This window comes from Myotis nattereri, assembly GCF_964212035.1.
Source record: "Myotis nattereri genome assembly, chromosome: 18".
In the NCBI taxonomy this organism is placed as follows: Eukaryota; Metazoa; Chordata; class Mammalia; order Chiroptera; family Vespertilionidae; genus Myotis; species Myotis nattereri.
Genome location: NC_138093.1, coordinates 27,974,678 through 27,988,990, shown reverse-complemented (window position 1 = coordinate 27,988,990; position 14,313 = coordinate 27,974,678). Strand labels below are relative to the sequence as shown.

At 44.4% G+C, this 14,313-nt stretch overlaps 1 protein-coding gene across 1 annotated transcript in view; it reads left to right on the top strand.

Moving 5' to 3' along the window:
• Positions 1-12,424, top strand: part of PROX1 (prospero homeobox 1) — a gene marked incomplete at its 3' end in the record, with an annotated part of 39,867 nt that extends 27,443 nt beyond the window's left edge. Inside the window, exon 4 of the mRNA XM_081111899.1 lies at positions 12,239-12,424. Coding sequence (XP_080968025.1) covers positions 12,239-12,424 — 186 coding nt within the window. The remainder of the gene's footprint in view (positions 1-12,238) is intronic.
• Positions 12,425-14,313: the final 1,889 nt, after the last annotated feature.

The following is a 14,313-nucleotide window of genomic DNA, read 5'->3' as shown; positions in this document are numbered from 1 at the left end:
CCAGATGGCATCCACCTGGGGCCACATCCACCCTGTGGCTCTGCTGTGGCTCAGTTATCTCAGTAACAGTCTCCAGGGTGCCCACTGTGGGGTTCCCCCAAGGCCCGCTTTGCAGATCTCTCAACAGTACCTTTGGAGACATGGCAACTCCCTCGCTGGGACTATAGAGACTAATCTTTCAAATTCATAAACAGTCTATTGACTGAGTTAGCACTAATCTTTATACTTGCTGCTCACTTTATCTGTGTTGGCTAAGGCAGCCAAACAGTAAGGAGTTCATCTGTGAAGCCCTCATGCCAGATGGGACAGGCCTGAACTATTGGGGTGTCTATACACCCATCCCCACAAGCATTCCGCTCGTGCCCCACCCCAACTCAGCCAATCAGCACTCGTAGTATATTACTAACCTCTGAATAATACACTACATCTCCCCTACAGAATTAGTTGTTCTAGATGGTATCACTACCTTCACTATCAGGCTTAGTTAATAACTTTTACAAAAGCAAACCATTCTTTCCTTTAAGTATTACCCAAATGATAGTAACCGAAGTCATAAAAGTTTTTTTCCCCCACTGGGGTTTTGTGGGTGTGTATGAGTGTGGTGGGTAGGTATGAAATCCTCACAAGTCATTTAGATATGTATTTTTCATCTTTCTTGTGGTTACTGTACCCAACTTCTGTTTTGAACAGACTACTTTAACATTTTTAATTAAAATCTGGTACTAAAAGTGGCTTTTTAGTAAAACGTAATAGATTCACTGAGAACAAGTATAGGGGGTTTGAGAGGGGTGAAAGCAGAGAAAATGCCAGAAGCAGGAGGAGGAGGAAGAGGATGAAAGGCTATGGTTTCAAGGCCACTCCACTTCCTTTCCTACAAAGACTATTTTCAGAGATTTGTCAGTTTATGGGACCTGCAGGTGTACGACTCCTGGCATGGCTCTCGGCAGGGCCAGTCCTGGGTCTGGCAGCATCCTGAGACTCCACCCCAAGCAGCACCTTGAGGCATCGGCAGGGGACTTCCAAAGGCTCCCAGGGCCCTTCTGGAACCTGTTTCTCGGCCTCCCCAGACTATTTACCTTTCTTGAAAAAGCAATTTCAAAGTCCTTCATAAGCTCTTGGGTTGCTTTTGAAATATAGCTCATCCTTGTTTTTGTTTTTTGTTTTTTTTGCAAAGGGTTACTTATAGGGGAGACCCAATAGAATTCTCTAGAAAGACAAAATGGAATTTCTCTGACAGAACCAAGATCTTTCGATCAAAACCAAATGATAGGATTGAGGTCTTTAATCCCAGTCCTTTCCCAACGCAGCCCAGGATTATGTGGGAGGCGTGAGCTGCTGCCAGCAGAGAGGCAGTCTCTCCCAGGACCTCCGAAGCAGTTTGACTATCAGCTGTATCTCGCGGTACTTTCTTCGCTGCTCGCTCTGAGCCATGCTGTTCTCATGGCCCTGCCCTGCCCAGCTTCCTAACAGTTCCTCTCTTGAGGCTCCGCGCTCACAGTGCCCCATCCATGCATACAGGGCACGCAGATGCGTTTTAATGTTAGCCCGGGCAAAGCCTAGTTAGGAAGGTAAATCTCCCGCAGAAAGCAATCAGGTAATGCATTCTCCAACGAACAGGAGCGCCTGGATTATCTGTGCCCCAGCTTCCCTTCGTGCCACGCTGGAGATTTGTGCCGAGTTGTTACTGGATAATTTCCCAGGAATTGCAGCAAAAGTGAAAGGTCAGGCTCTACCAGCCTGTCGAACTGAGACACCAATGGCACATCCTTCAAGGGGCTGACTTGAAGGGAAGTTAGTTGACACTACAGAGTGACAGGTGTACTGCTTCTTTTTCCATCTGAGCTGACTCGTTAGATGTGTGGTAAAGGAGGGACAGATTCCTCCATGGAGTCCCTTTAAATATTTACTGGCAGGAAAGCACTTCATGAAAATCTCCTAATCAAAGCGGGGCGAGAATGAAGGCTTCTTGGTTCTTGCCCATCTCCGCGTGTGGTCCATTAACTCTATTCCATAGCCATGGGCAAGCCTTACATGCACCTAGGAGGGATGGTACGACACTGCAGGTTGAATTCAGGGGAGGCGATCCCAGCTATCCCGCAAGAGCCACCAGTGCGCTGACCGAGTGAGGCACGCAGGCTGAGTGAAGAATGAAAGAACGTTAGGCCCTCAGTAAAGATGTCAGCCCCCAAGTATGGCTAAGAGCAGGGGCTGGCAAACTACAGTCTACAGGCCAGGTGGGATTCTCAGTCTGTTTTTTATGACCTCGAGATAAGAATAGTTTTTATATTTTTAAAGGGTTGTAAAAAAAGAATATGCAACAGAGATTGAATGTGACCACAAAGCCTATGCATTGACTATCTAGCCCTTTGTGGAAAAAGCCTGCTGGCCTGGCCAGTGTGGCTCAGTGTTTGAGCGTCGACCTATGAACCAGGCGGTCACGGTTTGATTTGCGGTCAGGGCACAGGCCTGGGTTGTGGGCTCAATCCCCAGTGTGGAGCGTGCAGGAGGCTGCCGATCAATGATTCTCTCTTATCATTGATGTTTCTATCTCTCTCGCCCTCTCCCTCTCCCTTCCTCTCTGGAATCAATAAAAATTACTTTAAAAAAAGAAAAGAAAGAAAAAGCCTGCTGACCCCTGGCTGAGGCTGTTTCTCTCTTGAGCAGAACACATACTCTCTGAGATCCCTTTTACTTCTGAAGTTCCAAAACTATGATTCTTCGATTGAATAGTCTGGGTCCAGCTCTAACCTGAACAGCCTCTCCCAGACACGTAACCCCAGCAGGGAGTTTCCAATTGTTTTCAAGATCTAAAAGTGTCTTTGTAGTATCTCAGTACTAAAGGGATGGGAGAAAGTATTCCATTTTAGTATTTGATGCTTTTTCTCTGATTTGATTTGATTTTGTTTGTTTTGTTGTTGTTTAAACTCGGAGTCACTCTTTCAAACATGCGCAGAGTTTGCGAAAGACGGAAAATCTACTCCATGACAACAAACAACGTAACAATCACTGAGTTTCCTGACATATATAACACCAAGACTTCCAAACATGAGCAAATAAACTAGCCGCTTGAAGCATATTCACTGATCAACGCTCAGCCCCACATAATAATTTTGACAGTCTCATAGACTTTACTATAACAATTGTCTTTCTGTTCCCCGCATGCTAGTTCTTTCTTTGCAGGGGGCCACGGAGAGGTGGTTTTATTTCTATTGATGTCTATATGCAGAGCTGCCAGTGGAATGTTTACATAGTGTAAAATGAAAACACACAAATTATTATCAGGTAGAGTAGAAGACGATAAGACATTCTTTTACATTCCCCGAAAGTCACCATTAGTCAAAGTGCTCAATTCTAGCACACTGTTGATAATCTATGGTGTTTTTATCGAGACACGTGTTACCGTTTTTTTTTTTAAAGGTGTACAAATTTGTGTGTGGATTCTGTATTTTCTAAATAGCCACTCCTAAAACAAAGATGCAAATTCAGGTGAGGAAACAAAGAAAATACCCAGGGCACGAGTGGTGATGGCCAGGAGCGGCCTCCACTGCCCACACACAGACCAGAGTCCACTTCCTGGGATCCTTTTTCATGGAGTCCCACCATCCACTCAAGGTAGATCCTTACCCTCCCTCCTCGCAGTTTCCATGTGACTGTTCATTCCTTTTATTGTGTTCCCTCCAGTGGGCCCTGTCTGGTTGCTACTCTGCCGGCATTGGTAAGGGCGGGTGGGGCACTGGGGGGGTTTCCGGTGGCCTAACTTGGGAATATACATGCACCTTGTAGGTCCCTGCAGTGGGGGGCAGAAGGAGAGACCTGCTTTCCTTTAGCCACTTTTTCTAATTATCCCCGCAGTCCTTCCAGTCTGGTGGAGGGAAGCATGGGGCTGTGGTGCGGGGCTCGCCCATGTCCTTCCCCAGCCTTTCCCTGAGCTGACTTCCCCGCCCCCACCTACTAGCATATTAACATGACATTGCATGGCCAGCGCAGACCACAGACCGGGAGCAGCTTCCACCAGCTGAAACCTCTGATCCCAAACCCACGAGAGAGTTTGGCTTTTGGATTTTGGCAAGAAGGCCTGTTGCCCATCAGGTCAGCATGAATAAAGATTTCTTTCTTCCTTTCTTTTTTAAAGTCCGGCATCAACTGACGGCCCCCAGAGCTCCCTTTCTCAAGACAATTTAACCCCTTCCTTCTCCCACGTCCGGTTTTCTATTCTGAATGCACGTTTTTTTTGTTTTGTTTCGTTCTTTTCCTGTGAGACAACCAAGAAATCCATCTGTAAAAATTGAGAGCCGAATCAATGCCGAGCCCTCTTATCATTTTTAAAGTATGTTTATCCTGCTTTGTAGTAGGAACAAGCAGACTGTGTGAAGGCCACATACTTCTCAAACCTTGGTTGCAACACGTTTGCGCCGTTTTGAAACTGTCTTTATCTAGCTGAGAAAACGAAAATCTATTTGACAAAGTGGCACTCTGGCCAGTTTATCTTGCAATATGGCTTTAGCTCACTGGGTCTATTGATTTCCTTAAATTAATGTTTACAGAATGCTACTGAATTTCGCTCAACAGAACATTGTTCTTTTGAAGGTTTATAAAAACAATGATACAGACTGTTATTGCCATGTGTTCCTTTGCTCAGACGGAAGAAACGTGGCTTTTTTTTTTTTGATGGTTCTTTTTTGTTGTTGTTCTGTTTTGTTTTTTAAGGACAGCCTTGAACTCTAGCGACTTCCTAAAAGCATTTGCTCCTCACGTATTTAAGGAGCAAACATGGAACCAGGAAGTGAGCCCAATCATAGGCCTAAAACTGCATGGGTATCGCATTAGTCTGACCCCGTAAGGTCCCCGAAAACTGCATGGGCATCGCATTAGTCTGACCCCGTAAGGTCCCCGAAAACTGCATGGGCTTCGCATTAGTCTGACCCCGTAAGGTCTCCGAAAACTGCATGCGGCCTAAGCATCAGAATGAAAGAGACTTTAGTCTGAAGCTCAGTGGTGGGTGGCGTCTGCGGGAGGCTTCGCAGCCAGTGCCCTGGAGGGTGATGCCAGTCCTCCCAGAGGTACGTGCGGGTGTCCTCATACAATGCAGGTGCTGTGTTGCCATTTGATGGGCGCCCTAAATATAACACCTCGCTCTTTGCCCGTGGTGCTCCATGTTTTAGACACAAAACCTAATCTCCAGAGATGATTTTAGAGCTGGCCTTCCCCGGGAAGCACCAGGCCCATTCAGCTCTTGACAGGGCTTCAAGTCACCATCGTGAGATGACCGAAATAAAAGTCTGGGAACCCAAAGCAACTTTTCTCAACTTGTTGGCTGTGCCAGTAAAATCAGCCAAGCGAACCTCCTCAGAGCACCTCTCAAAACGCTGCTCTGCGCACATGCATTAATCACAGCGGAACGCCTCCCAGGAATCGGGCTCTTCTTTAAAGATGCAAACCACCGCCTTCGGTTCGGATGGGGTTTTCTGCTTCCCAAGGCATAGTCATGCCTGCTTTCCCACCTGAGCTTTCCCCGTAATGAGGGGGCCTTGGGACACAATCACCCGGATTCGTCTCTGATAGCATCCTGCATCCACCCCGCCCTCCCCCGCTTCTGAGGGGCCATGGGTCCCCGGCTGTACACTCAGGGTAAATGCACGCTCCGCTGCAGAGGGATACCCTTAGGAGCAGCATCCTGGACCCATATTTCCTAGCTCCATGCGTTCTCTCTGCCTCTGGCAGGAGAATTCAGGGAGAGCAAGACAGTGGAGAGGAGCGACCATAAGGAGTCTGCTCCTTCCTTTTCACCTGATCATCTCTGTGAGGACTTACTCAACCCATCTGAGTTTGCCCATGTACACTCTGTCTGCAGTAAGGTCCCCAACTTACCCCCACACCCACACCCACCCCCGGCAGGAGATGTGTCTCTCCTTGATCAATATTTACTTAACAAACAGCAGGGATGGGAGCGTTTGCTTAGCGGAATCATGTGCGCACCAGGGTGAATGAATGCTCGGGGAAGCACTTCAGCTTTCTCTCCCCTGGAAGGATCTTCGCGTGGGTGTGCGCACGCATCTTCGGGCACATGCCTGTTCTCTTTTAACTTCTCCAAGGACGCTCAGAAGTCACCGAGCAAAATGCCTCCTTGGGTGTGATCACTCCATTATTTACGCTGTCCGAGGGTTCCTGGTGTGTTTTCCTTTGAGAAACCCAGCCCCGGGGTCTCCTTCTCCTTCTGTGCTCCTGCACAGGTCAGACACCGAGAAAGGCTCTCGGGATGAACTGGGCACATGAGCATCTTCCTCTGACTCCTGGCAGATGAGCGGGAGGGAAGAAAATGCACATGGAAACAATAAAGGCAGTCTGACGAGGAACTCCAACTATAGATTTCTGGTGGCATTAGGCTCCCCGCCCCCCCACCCCCCAGAAAGCCCCAGGGGAAAAGGCGCTCCCCAGATTTTCACAGCCGCGTACCCCGTTTTCAGAATTAGCTGTGTCTAACTCTCAGGATCAAGATGAATGGCGGGGTGTGGAAGTTTCCAGAGCGCTGTTCTTTCAACTTCACTGAAACAATTGCTTTAAGGCTCCAGTCAGGGCCTTCAATGCCGGGGACTTGGAGGCATCTGGGCCTGGTTGGAGGGGTTTTGTTTCTGTGTGGGGGTCGAGGCTGGGAGGGGGCTGGCGGGAGTTATTTATTTATTTGATTTTGTGAATCGGAGTTGTAAAGCCATCTGAAATATTCATGCAGAATTGTCTGAGAAGCCCGTTTCTGTTTTATTTACTGCACAGTAGAACAGCCACAGCGGATTAGTTCTACAATACCCATAACAAAAGCCCAACAGCTGATGCATGTGATGTTAGGAGGTGACAAAACAGTTAAAGTATGCTGCTGGCTACAGGCAAGCAGTCAGCAGATGCAGACAAAAGGGTTTGTGACAAGAATAACTCTCTCTCCAAGGCGAGCAGTGAAGAGTATCCAAAATACCAGTACCCTTTTCTCCTTGACATTGTCTTCTGACAGTCAGCATTTTATTGCCCTTTTATAGTATTAAAAAAAAAATGGAGGAGGAGGAAGAAAGAAAATCCACACACAAACTAATTCACCCCGATACTAGCCAGCATTTTACTTCCCCATCAGTTAGCAGCTGCTCCAGCCCATACACAGGTTTCCTTTTCCATTTCCCCATTCAGGTAAGTTTGAAAGCAAAACAATAGTTTAAAAGGTGAACTGAAAAGATGATCTCCTTTGATTAGATTGCAGTGTATTGATAAGCTAGACAAGCTCTTGGAGTCATTGGTCATTGGGGAGGGGCTAGGGAGAGAGGTATATGCCTGTTTTTTCTGTCCATTTCTAGCAAAGATCATTTCACTGATGAAATTGGGCCAGTGGACCATTTTTTTTTTAAGGGGACTGAGGAGGGAGAGGTGTCTACGGGGAGTTGTGCAAGGGACAAGGGTTAGGTCCCCTGCAAGGGGCCGATGGATGAGCTTGTGGACGTTTCAAAGGTGTGAAAAATCAGCTTCTCTGTCCAGAAAATAGGAGAGGCTGTCTTCTTTTTAACCTTTCTAATTCCCCTTCTATTCTCTGTGACATTCATTCAGCTGCCAAGAGCGTCTGGCAAGGTTTGGGCCAGCGAGCACACTTTCAGTGACCGCTAACCTTGGTATGTCCTGACACTTATGATGAGTGTCTGCAGGACACAGAAGGCAGGCAGCCTGCTATGTCAGGCTTTTATTATGTACTGCAGAGGCTGGGGACAGTCAGTTTAATAAAACAAATCATCCTTGAAGGTAAAGCAACTGGGAAGAGGAGGAGGAAGACAGGGGGGAAATGTATCTTTGCCACTCATTCTAATAAAAAAATTAAAATAAAATAAAAAGAAGAGGTGCAAAATAACCACCCACCCGACACACCGTGTGTGCATGTGCACATGTGTGTGTGTGCGCGCCCATGTGTGCTCATGCACATAACCCTGCCACTGACTGAGAAGACTTAAAAACATCTTCCCATTTTCCCCATTTCATCAAAGACCACAGGGCCCTCTTTTGCTGTGAGGAGACTCAAGCACAAACAATTGTGATGAAATTGGTAGATGCTGCTAGCCAGCCCCTTCACATTTTTGAGTGCCTTCAAGTACCTCATGGCGATAGTATTCTCCTCCGAATATCAAGGCAAGGAGAGGCAAGACCATGTGGGGTGAGGCTCCTATATTGGGATGCCTTTTATCAGAGCAAAGTTTCCACTCTCCTCTCCTGAAGAACACTCATCTCAGCAGCTCCCACAATAGCCTCCGAGTCCCAGCCAGAGACTTTGGAAGCCTTTTGTTTTTCCCCTGTGGCATGTCCAAAGGCATGGCCTTCCCTCCCCCCTCCCAGCAGCCTGCATTGTCTTGCATTCCTGGGGCTTGATTGACTGTTGCCACCTGATGCTGAGGAGATACTCTAGGGTTCATTCTGCACATTGTTGGGTTCTATTAAAAGAAACCGAGATAAGGGATTACTTGTCACTAAGGGATTTTCTGCAGATGTTTATTAGTGATTGGAAATCCATTAGGTGTGAAGAGGTACAGAAAAATATGGAGATTAGGTACCCCCCAAAATCAGAAAGTAACCCCCCGAATTACTCTGTTAAATGGAGTTGGGAGAATTTTCTATTTGAGAGGTAAGGGTCTCTTTTACTCATGGATGATATTTCTACCTGTAGGTGGAATTCCTTCCCACTCTTTTGGAAGATCAGTTGTTACCCATCAGTTTACCTCTCTGGAGCCACACCAAAAAAAAAAAAAAAAAAAAAAGATTAATTGCTCTAGTATTAACAGATCTCATTATAACTTTATTTTATCTCGCCCAGTTCGTTGTATGAGTATTGTCTCAAAGCAAACACTAAATTAGCAAAGCATTTCATCCCTTCCCAAACATAAACCCCAAACCGAAGACCCCTCCTGGGATCTTTGGTACCATTCCCATTTATTTTAAGTTACTAACTCTTACGTGGTTTTTCTCAATCATAGAGCCACAGTTTGTCAAGGTTTTGATGCCTCAAATAAGTAGTAATAACAAAAATGCATTAAAAAGGAACCAACATGGTTTAATGGAAAGACACCTGCACAACTTAATTGCATAATTTCTTCAGCTCATAGTTTCTTCATCTGTGAAATTATGATTTCTGAGATCTATTCCAACTCTTTAAATTCCATCTTATTTTACAAATTCCTTAAGTATTGAGGGAGAAGATAAGTGTGATGCTAAAGCTATAGGCAAGATCTCATTATGAACTATTTATCAAAGACTTTTCAAAAGAGCACTGCTAAGCATTGTGGGAGATGTGCAGAATAGAAACCATGGCTCTTTTTTCTAAAGACACCTTATGATAAATTCATTACAACTAGTTATAAGTAGGTAAGAAGTTAAGTAACATCAAGATAGATACAAAAGGTGTTAAAGGACAGCCCAAGAATACTACCAAAAAGAAAAAAATTAAAAGAATGTTTATCACAGGATAAAAGCCTTGAAAACCATCAACAAGCATGGCAAATGAGAAGAACAGTAAGGTGGAGCCCCCCCACTCCCCCCCCACCCCACACACACACCAAAGAAGTTACTTTTATTTGTTCTTAGGCAAACCCTAGAACTATTCCTTCCTTACTCCTCCAGTGCTGAGGCTATTGTAGATATCTCTCCTTCCTCTTAAACAGTGCCCCTGCCCACTTGGCCCTTGGCTCCCTGACCTCCTGTGGAGTCCTGGGAGTGGGCGGGGCTTCCAGCCTTCTCTGTCCTGCCCTGGGGCAGCTGCTATACCTTGTGTAATCACAGCTCTCTCCAATCCATGCATGTGCAACCCTGTGTGTTCAAGGAACATAGATCTTCGTCATGGCTCTGTTGCCAATGGCCAGTAAAACCACACTTCTTGAAATGTTTATTTTAATAAATGCCTATGATTATGTTTCTGCAGCATTTGGCTAACAGCTCCCAAACCAAGTAGTTAGAGTGGGTAGCTGCGCTGCCTAACTGTTCTCCAGCCAGATTCCCTCTCTCAGTAATGCCCATCTGATCAAATGGGAAGGATTATCGTTGGGGGAAGAAGGGACAGTACTCAGCAAAACTGCTTAATGACTTTTTACTTAGTATAAGGTGAGTGGGAGTGCTAATCTCTCCTCCTGGCTCCTCCCGGCTCCTCCCGTCCCACAAATACTCATGTACTAGTATATGCAGGAGATCTGAGGGAAAATCACCAAAGTTCTGTAGAAAATCCAGATGACTTCGCAGCAGGGAATGGTCATTGGGGTAGATGGGGTTTGCACATTGATGGGGGACAAGGTTGTGTCTTGATGGTTTTCCAGGAAGTGTTGGGAACTGTCCTGAGAGATTGGCCATTGTGTGTGTCTTTGGGAAAAATTCTCACTTTTTCTAGATCAGCCCTAGCTGGGAGCCTATTTCCACCCCCTGGGGAAGTATTAGGTTTCTTTCAAAGGACAAGCAACTTACCATTGGAAGCATTGAACTTCTTTGTCCGATTTTAAATGTTTAAAAATGGTTATCCTACTAGTTTTTCTTGAACAGTTCCTATCAATTACAGAAATGTCCATTGCCCAAATTGGGAAAGATGGAGGGAAAAGAATCAAATATGTTCAACAGGGTATTACGTCCCTTTCGTTTGTTAAGTGGCATGTCTGAACTGAGATGAAAATCTTTTTCCTCTTACATGTGTAGACAGATCTCTCTACATGTACAACCACAGGGCATGGACTTCCGCATATGGTTGCTCTTACTGTAAAAATAAAACATTAGGAATGCAGAAGGACCCCACTAACAGAGATCTACTGAGTGTCAGTGTATACTCGGAAAATTATGAGTTTCTGGGAAGATTCTGTGAATCCATTATCTTGGTGTAGGGAGAGACAGGCCATGCTTTAGAATACTAAGTGCATCAATAGCTACTCCTTTCCCTAGACAAGAGGTCAGACTATTAAAAAAAAAAAAACAGTTAAGCTCACACTTGACACATACACTCACACACACACACTATATATATATATATATATATATATATATATATATATATATATATATATATACTAATTGCTGTGAAAGAAAGGATTAAAAATTAGGGTTTCTACAAAGAATATTTGGAGAATGTTTGCCTTGGAATATAATGACTTGGAACAATTCTCTGGATCTCGGTGAGCCTCAGTTTTTCACCATAAAATGGGTATAATAACAGCACATAAAGATGTTGGGGAACTGACTGACATAATTCGCATTCAGTTCATAACACGGTGCCTGACACATAATAAGCACTCCAAAAATGTTAGTTTTTATTATTTTTATCACCTGCATAAACTAGTCTCTTATGGAGCAATTCTAATCTCAAAGTAAAGTATTTTCTGATGTGTAATTTTTAGATTCATTACAAACTTTATATTTTGGGACTCAGTGTTAATGTTATCATCTTACTCCTTTTTGTATGTATATTACTTGATAGTACAAGTTAGCATTTTAATAGACAATTTAGCATTTGAGCCAATCCTCTGACACAGAGATTTTGGTTTTCTTGGAGAATATAAATATATATATATATATTGATTTCAGAGAGGAAGGGGAGGGAGAGAGAGAGAGAGAAACATCAATGATGAGAGAGAATCATTGATCGGCTGCCTCCTGCATGTCCCCCACTGGGGATCAAGCCCATAACCCAGGCATGTGCCCTTGGCCGGAATTGAACCTGGGACCCTTTAGTCTTCAGGCTGATGCTCTATCCACTGAGTCAAACCGGCTAGGGCTTGGGTTCATTTCCTATCAAAGGCCAATTATTTATTATTCTACATATGAGAACATATCTTGTTTTCATAACGGAAATCAAAAGGAAACCCGATTCACATTCTGACAGATGGGTCGGAGACTTGCTTCTGGAACACACCTACTTAATGAAGTGAGGAATTCCAACCGCGTGTCCCCTTGTCCTGCCCTAACATTCGCAATGGAATCCTAGCTTTTCAACAGGTCGGCATGCATCCTTGGCACAAGTCTCTTCCTAAACCTCTACAAAGCTGTCACCCTCCCCACCCCCTCCCCCACCCCCATTACAATGCTTCTATATATAACGCCTTTGCATAAGAGAAGAGAGGCCGGCCATTTTTAGAAAATGCAGGTGCCATGTAAGCCCCCTTCTGAAAGAAAGAACTTAGCTCCGTTTCCTTTGAAGAACTGGAGACTTGAAACTGAAAACTTTATTAACACCATTGTCTCCTTGTATCAGCAGGTTCCAGAGAGATTCCTGGAAGTTGCGCAGATCACATTACGGGAGTTTTTCAATGCCATTATTGCAGGCAAAGATGTTGATCCTTCCTGGAAGAAGGCCATATACAAGGTCATCTGCAAGCTGGACAGCGAAGTCCCTGAGATTTTCAAATCCCCGAACTGCCTACAAGAGCTGCTTCATGAGTAGAAATTTCAACAACTCTTTCCGAATGTATGAATAGTAGCAGTCCCCTTTGGATGTCCAAGTTGTAAGTGTCTAGGTTTTGATTTCATATGTATGTGTCTGGGAGGCATGGATAGGTTATGAAATCAGCTGGTAATTCCTCCTCATCATCTTCCTCTCATTTTCTTTAGTTTTCCACTTGCAAGGGGATGGCTCTTTTCCTTCTGCCTTCCGTTTACTTTTGCCCAAGGCCCTTAACATTGGGAGACTTAAAATAGGGTTCATTTTCAGGGAAAAGAGGAGTGTTGACACGTGTAAAGTCTACATGAACATGGAAGGGCACTGGTGCGCGGTGCTTCTGCTTGGCTGATGCTGTATTGCGAATGGCGGTTGGTGGAGGGAAACTCATGACACAGCAATGCTCCAGTGTGTGTCTCTAGTTTTTTCTGCTAAGAAGGTCAGAAAACTCAATGAAACCACTGCGTGAACTTCAATCTATTGTTTGGTTTGAACTCAGTAGCTTCTGATGACATGTTTTGTGTTTTGTTTTTTTTTAAAAAAAGCCAATGAGAGATGAGCAGCTGACTTCTCAAAAGTATTGCAAAAAGGCCAAACTTAGAAAAGACTCAAGTCTTTCCTAAGAGACATGGCAAACACCCCAAACTAGTACCCATTTCTTCCATTTCTTAAGGAGACAGGACAGCTTTGCACCAAACTGAATCTTTTAAGATGAGACTGGAAATTCACCCACGGTCCTCTCTAAATTTTACCATAGGTTCTTCTTCATAGTGAGTATCCTTCTTCATAGAGAAAAAGCCCTAGAACTTATCATTTTCTATTTATCTTGCTTCAGATATTAAAAGGCACATGTTTCACACGTATTCTTTGCTCAACTTTGTTCATATGCTTAAGAGAATGATTATCTCTGTATAATATTTAACACTCCCCCATCCCCCCCAAAATACTATTTTCTGAATAGTTTTCTATAGTAAGGAATAAAGGACGTCCCAATGTGACCATAAAATTTCTGCCTACACGAGAAGTTTGTTGACAGCCGTTAGATGAGTTGCTCTTCACCTCCTGAGAGGAGCCCAGATGAGAATTATCCGTTTTCATGTACAATTCCACACTACCCTGATGGATAGGCACAGTGGTGACAGTGTAATTAAGTGTGTCTTCATTTTAGGTATAGCATTTCAGAGCAATGGATAAAGTCTTTTCTAATTAAGAAGCTAATATTGACCAAAATGTGAGAAGAGTGGGTAGCATAGCAAAGTTTGGGGGTTGACCCAAAAGACACAATTTCAGCACACATAAGAAAGCTGGCTGCTATTTTATGCTTTCTTCAATGGTTCTTTTTTTTTTTTTCCTTTTTCTCCTTTTTTCAGTTTTTCAAAGGCGTGCAATGTCCCATACTTGCTCTTAAGAATTTGTGTGGCATTCACACGTGTTTTGTTGGATGGGTTTTGTGTGCAGATGCAGTAAGAATTCCTTGTTCATTCAGTAGTTGGTTTTTCGTTTTGTTTTGTTCTGTTTTCAGAACCTTCCCTCCCCTTAAGTCATTTGATACACACCTCCAAAAATGACACAGTAACAAGCCTGATATTTAGATCATATGGAACATAAATACCAATTTATCCTCCATTTTAATAAAAATACATTTTGCTTTGGAGAATGCAGGTTGACTCACGTGACTAACTAGCTGACCCAAACGCTGTAATTTAGCGTCGTTTATAAATTCTGCTGATGGATAGGAATGTATGAAGGCAGTTACTGTCAGCACAGAGCCTTAAAACCGGCTGACTTTAAATTAAACAGCCCAGTCCTGTGATGGCCTGCACCACTGAGGGGACTAAGCCACTCTCACCGGGTGGACAGCATGAAGTGACATGGGCTGCAGCACCACCCACAGC